Source organism: Narcine bancroftii, chromosome 4 (assembly GCF_036971445.1).
Source record: "Narcine bancroftii isolate sNarBan1 chromosome 4, sNarBan1.hap1, whole genome shotgun sequence".
Lineage (NCBI taxonomy): Eukaryota > Metazoa > Chordata > Chondrichthyes > Torpediniformes > Narcinidae > Narcine > Narcine bancroftii.
In genome coordinates, this window is record NC_091472.1 from 86,674,193 (window position 1) to 86,680,345 (window position 6,153).

The 6,153-nt window shown below is 46.6% G+C and overlaps 1 protein-coding gene across 7 annotated transcripts in view; it reads right to left on the bottom strand.

Annotated features, from left to right (window-relative positions):
• Nucleotides 1-911, bottom strand: part of LOC138760779 (uncharacterized) — a 218,896-nt gene extending 217,985 nt beyond the window's left edge. Inside the window, exon 1 of one of the 7 annotated variants that reach the window (XR_011355864.1) lies at nt 602-863. Coding sequence is in view for 2 of the 7 variants with exons in the window: in XM_069931852.1 (XP_069787953.1) it covers nt 602-644 (43 nt within the window). In the remaining 5 variants the exon portion in view is untranslated. Of the gene's footprint in view, nt 1-601 lie in introns of all 7 variants that reach the window. The other 6 variants (XR_011355867.1, XR_011355866.1, XR_011355865.1 and 3 more) reach the window with 6 other exon arrangements.
• Nucleotides 912-6,153: the final 5,242 nt, after the last annotated feature.

Sequence of the window (6,153 nt, forward strand, 5' to 3'; positions counted from 1 at the left end):
AGGGGTGGTCTGTAGAATACTAGCAGGTAGCTCTCCCCAAGGTGCTCCATGCCATTAGTTCACTCCTGTGCATAGCAACCAATGAGACCCCTCACGAACACCTGTTTTCATTCCCCAGGAAATCGGCGACGAGAACATCTCTCCCAACATGGCTCTCATCCCCGGGACTGGTCCTCCTGTGTAGACACGTGTGGGCCCACAAGGCCGACCCCCTGGTCAAGCAGGTGTTCCTCTTACACACTAACCATAACTATGCCTACGTTAGGTTGAGCAACAGCAAGGAGGACACTGTCTCAACCAGGATCCTGGCGTTAGCTGGAGCACCCACCACTGCACAGCAGCATCCTTTATTCCAGGACCTCGCTGGGCCAACGTACTCCCCCGACCCCAGACAGCTATGGGAAACCTAAGACCACGCTGGCCTGCTGTGCCTTCCCAAACCCCGGGCACCCCGGACTCACTCCAACCATGGGGGACGAACCCGCCCCCCACCCATCCAACCCCTCACACACACTTCAACTCGTGCCACCCCAGACACCCCACCATGCTGCACCACACCAGCTGCTCTGGCCCCGCTCCCCCCCGACTAGCCCCCACTTACCCTCGCCGACCTTTGACCAGGAGCCAACTCTGTAACGGTCCATTCAGGTCGGCTGATTGAAAGCTGGCCAGGTGTTGCCTTGTTCTCCAGTGCTCTTCCTGCAGGTACACGTTTCCCCATGCAGTAGGGTAGTGGTGTATCACCACATTCACCCCCTCCTTTAAAATTGTCCCTGTAGGGGAAGGTTACATTCTATGTTCTACAAAGCCCCAAACATATGTACATTATTTACAAGTTTAGACGGTTTGGCGACCGTCGGAGTCTCTGTGACCTCGATAACACATCACAATTGGATAACAGAACCTCTCATGACACCATCTTCACTGACACTAACTCCTTGATTATACATAACCAAATTATTTTTGTTTCATGAGGAACAAAAGGATAAAGGATGTGTTTCCTTGACCATTGTGAGTTTCCCTTTCAGCTGCCAATAAAATTGATGAACAGCTTAAAAATAATACCTTTGGATAATAATGTGATTCTCCATCTTAAACTGGCATTGGCGTAAAGTCCCTAAGCACCAGAGAGTTTTTCTGGGCCTCACTGCCATAGATTCCTGGAATTTTGGCCATTTGAGTCTAACAATGAAAATATTTTTTTTCTGGGAAGTTGTTATTATTTTAAATCCAAAGCAAAGAAAGGGAAACTTATGTGTAAAATCCATTGCTTTGTTGAAATTTAAAGGTTAAAACCTTGAAGATTGAACTTGAAAGACCATATTATTTGCCACAGAAGAGATCGTAATTTTTTTTTGCCTTCAATGTTTTGAAAAACAATTGCATATTTTACCAATAGCACTCTTAGAGCTGAACCTTTGTATTGTTCAAAGTGAAGCCTGGAGCAGTAGCTCTATTTGAATTAAAAATTCCGATTGAAGGAGAAAATTCCCTTCAATTAGTTGGGCAACAGATGTAGCTCCACACCCAGATCTACTCAAGGAGCCCAAGGGTTTCATTATTAACACCATGTATGAAGGCAAATTACATGGAAAATATACATGTTTAACCTTATAATGTGAAAGGTGTATATCTTTGCATGACTACCATGTAACATTCCTCTTTGTCTTGCAAGCAGAAAGTAATTTTTAAAAGACTTTTCATTAGTTGCATGGTTTAATTTCTTTTGCTCCTTTAAAAATATTCATGTTACATAACTGTGAAAATGTGACAAAATGTTTACAGACAAGTTAATCAAATCCAAGAAATTTAAATTAAAGCAAATTAATCTGATACACACTATCAATGACTCTAAAGGTTGAGTGAGGTCTCAGAGCCAAGCATAGTGTAGGCTTTAATACACATTAGATTTCAGCTGGCCCAACTCCATGTGCTCGAATGAATGGAAGGGGGTAGGGAGGTCAACCTTTATGGCCAGGTCACAGGGGAAGAGGTTACATGGGGATCGAGTCATCAATGGGTGGGCCAGCCACTTAGAACAGAGCAGTATATACATATCAGCAAATTCACCCCCTCTTTAAAAAACAAAGCCCAGTCCTAGAGGTTCAGCCGGTCAGGTGGCTTCCTCTGCCTCTGTTTCCTGCGCAGCTCCGCTGGGGGTGTACTGGTCGGCTCCGTTGCTGTTTGGGTGTCTTGAGGCAAGGAGGCAAGGCTGTCGCCATAGGGGGTGGGGTTTGGATGTCTGTAGGGGCGGCCATAGTGGTCAGCTCAGCTGGGTGAGGGTCCCAGGCATGTGGTGTGAGTGCCCGGGGGGTGTCGCTAGCCTGGACTAAGTCCCTGTAGGGGCCAATGTGTGTGTACGTGGTGGCCGGGGCCGGGAGTGGGTGGGTGTCTCTGGCACTCGCCAGGTCCCGGACAGGAACTGTGTCCTCATGGCCATTGGGGTACTGCTTGTAAGTGTATTGTGAGTTAGTGTGCAGGAGCTGCACCTCTTCCACCAGCGGGTCGGTCTTATGGCCCCTTGTGTGCTTCCTCAGCAGGATGGGTCCCAGAGAGCCAGGATGGCAAAGTGGTTCCAGTCACTGACCTCCTGGGGAAGGAAAACATGTGTTCATCGGGGTCATATTTGTAGCAGTGCATAGGAGGGATCGGATGGCACGGAGTGAGATACTGCCAGGAATTTTGACTTAAGGGCCAGGAGGATCGCCTTCCAAATGGTGGTGTTTTCTCGCTCCACCTGGCCCTGGGGTTATAGCTCTACGTCCTACTAGTGGCTATGCCTCTAGCCAACAGGTACTACCACAGTTCATCTCTCATGAATGAGGACCCCCAATCTCTATGAATATAGACTGGTACCTGAAAAGGGTGAGTATGCTGCAGAATGCCCTGATAACTGTGGCAGAGGTCATATCGGGACAGGGGATGGCAAATGGGCATCTGGAGAAATTGTCTATGACGTTAAAGAAATAGATGTTCCTATTGGGTGAGGGCAGGGGTCTCTTGAAATCGATGCTCAGCCATTTGAAAGGGCGCATGGCCTTGATGAGGTGTGCCTTGTCGGGCCTGAATAACTGCGGTTTACATTCCACGCAGACCCAATAGTGTCTGGTCAGGGACCTGATGTCCTCAATGGCTTTTATGAGGTGGAACAACCTTGTGACCCTGGGGTGGCAGAGGTCATCATGGAGGGATTGGAGGCAGTTGAGATGTGTGCTGGCGTTCATCCCCTGGGATAGGGCATCTGGGGGAATCATTGATTTTAACCAGTACAGGATTTCGTAGTTATAAGTGGTGAGTTCAATTCTGCACCTCAGGATTTTATGGTTCTTGATTTTACCTCGTAATTTTGTGTTAAACATGAAGGCGATGGCTCTTTGGTCCATCAATAGGGTAAATCTTTTCCTGGCCAGGTAGTGATGCCAGTGACGCATGGCCTCAACGATCGCCTGTGCTTCCTTCTGAACTGAGGAGTGTCATGTTTCGGGGCCGTGGAGGGTGCGGGGGAAAAATGCCTCTGGCCTGCCCTCCTGGTTGAGAGTGGTGGCCGGTGCAAAGTCAGAGGCATTACTCTCCACCTGGAATGGGATGGATTTGTCCACATTAGGATTAGGGTTAGTGTTAGTAATGGCTTTAGTAATGACTCCTTTGATTTGGTTGAATGCTGCCTGGGCTTCTGCCAATAAGGGGAAGCTTGTGGACCTTACTAAGGGGTAGGCTTTATCAGCATAATTGGGCACCCACTGGGCATAGTAAGAAAAGAATCCCAGGCACCGTTTCAGCACCTTGAGTTTATGTGGTATTGGGATCTCCATAAGGGGACGCATGCAGTCGGGGTCAGTTGCAATCCAAGGAGGGCCAGGCGAATGGTGGTAAACACACACTTCTCCTTGTTATGAGTCAGATTCTGGGACTTGGCTGTGCTGAGAAATTTTGCCAGGTTTGTGTCATGGCCCTGTTGGTATTGACCGCAGATGGTGACATTATCAAGGTAGAGAAACGTTGTTGTCAGTTTGTGCCTGTCTACCATGCAACCCATCTCTCTTTGGAACACTGAGACTCCATTGGTGACTCCAAAGGGGACCCTGAGGAAGTGATAGAGCCTGACATCTCCTTCAAAGGCAGTGTATTTGCAGACCCCAGGTGAAGGAAGAGTTGGTGGTACGCTGATTTCAGGTCAATTGTGGAGTACCACAATTTGTACTGAGCTATTTTATTGACCATATTGGTTCTCCAGGGGAGGGGGTAAGCATCTAGCTAGTGAAGTAGTTGACAATCTGGCTGTAATTGATCACCATGCAGGGTTTGCTCCTGCCCCTGACCACCACAACTTGGGCTCTCCACGGGCTCAAACTGGGACTTATGATCCCCTCCGCCAGGAGTTGCTGCACCTCCAACTTTATAAATGCTTGATCTTTGGAGTTATAGCACCTGCTTTTCATTGTAATGGGCCAGCAGTCTGGGGTCAGGTTTTTGAATAGTGATGGAGGGGATATGTGGAGGGTGGAGAGGCCACAGGCAGGGGTCGGCTATTGGGGGGAGGAGGTTGTGAGTTGAGGGTTGTATACCGTTATGGGTGGTTGCGGTCCTCCGAATGCCATCGTCGCGCTCCTAAACTGGTTCTGGAAGTCAAGGCCCAGGAGGATCGGCGCACTGAGCTGTGGCATCACAAGTAAATGGAAGTTATCATAGCATTCACCCCCCTCCCCCCAGTTAATGAAGCCACACAGTACTCCCAGATCTCCATGGATTGGTCCTTTGCGGCCATAGAGATGGTGCCGCTAATGGGTCTGACACAGAGAGAGAGAGAGAGAGAGAGAGAGAGAGAGAGAGAGAGAGAGAGAGAGAGAGGCAGATGGCTGGAAGTGCTATCTGTCTAATGTTTCTCGTGGAATAAGGGGAACAGAAAGGAACTCATTGGTAGCATGAAAGAAAGAGGTTACCATCTGGAGAACCCTGATGGGACAAGTTTCATCAGCAAGACTTGAGGTGACTAATGGTGGTACCTCAGTTGTGGAAATCCTGGAACAACACATCTCTCTCTGCAAACCCTACGAGAACCTTCCTGAGTGATAAACATTTACCTTTCGAGCACCAAAGCCTGGTGAACTTTATGCATGTTAAATTCTGTGCACAGTATAAGAATTGCCTGCAACCAGAGAACTTGGAGGAATGAAAAGTGAGATTGAACTGTGAACCAAAGAACTTTTCTTACATTTACACACACACATCACATGCATGTGCGCTTAGAATTGGAAGGGGGTTAAGTTGGGTTTAGTTAATTTAATAGAGATAAGTTAAAGTTTGATTCTGTTTTCATGTTTAAAAACAATTTTTGTTTAAATAACTAGTTGTCTTGGTGAATATCTATTGCTGCTGGGTTTTGGGGTCCTTTGGGTCGTAACACTATTAATTTAACTCATCCTTCTAATTCTAAGTGTATGTGTAGGTAATGTTTATATGTTCAGGTACATTCTTTTTCACTGTCATATCATTCACATTTCACTTCTCCAAGTTCACTGGTATCAGGCAATCTTCCATACTGAGCACAGAATACAACATTTATTATCTTCACCAGGCTCTGCTGCTTTAATTTAAGTTTTTTACTGCTTAGAAATGTCCTTGTTGGTTTCAGAGAGATATTCATTGATGGTTGGACACAAACTGATCTCTTTCAATCAGCAACTGAAGTGTCTTGACGAAGAAGCTTGCCCTCTCTTGGGTTTTTCCAAAAGATAACCTCTTCTTCCAAGTTACCACAAAGATTTCTTCTTTTTCCCCTATTTCAGGAGAAATACAATAACCAGCCACAACCAAGGTGAAGAAAATCACATTTTTTGGGAGAAAAGGCAGGTGTGGAGCAGACAAGAGCAAGGTGAAAGCAATTTTAGAGATGCACAGACCCACTGACAAAAAAAGGCATATTGAAGGTGCTGGGAATGATCAATTTGTAAATTCATACCAAACCTGTCTTCCAAAACAATGCACCTAAAGAAGTTGTTACACGACAAGTATGAATTCAAGTGGACAGACAACCACAAGGAAGAATGGGGATGACTGAAGACCATTCTAATTACAGAACCAGTACTTTTGACATTCTTTGACGCATCCAGAAAGACAAAAATATCTAAGGATGCTTCAAAGGGTGGAATAGGT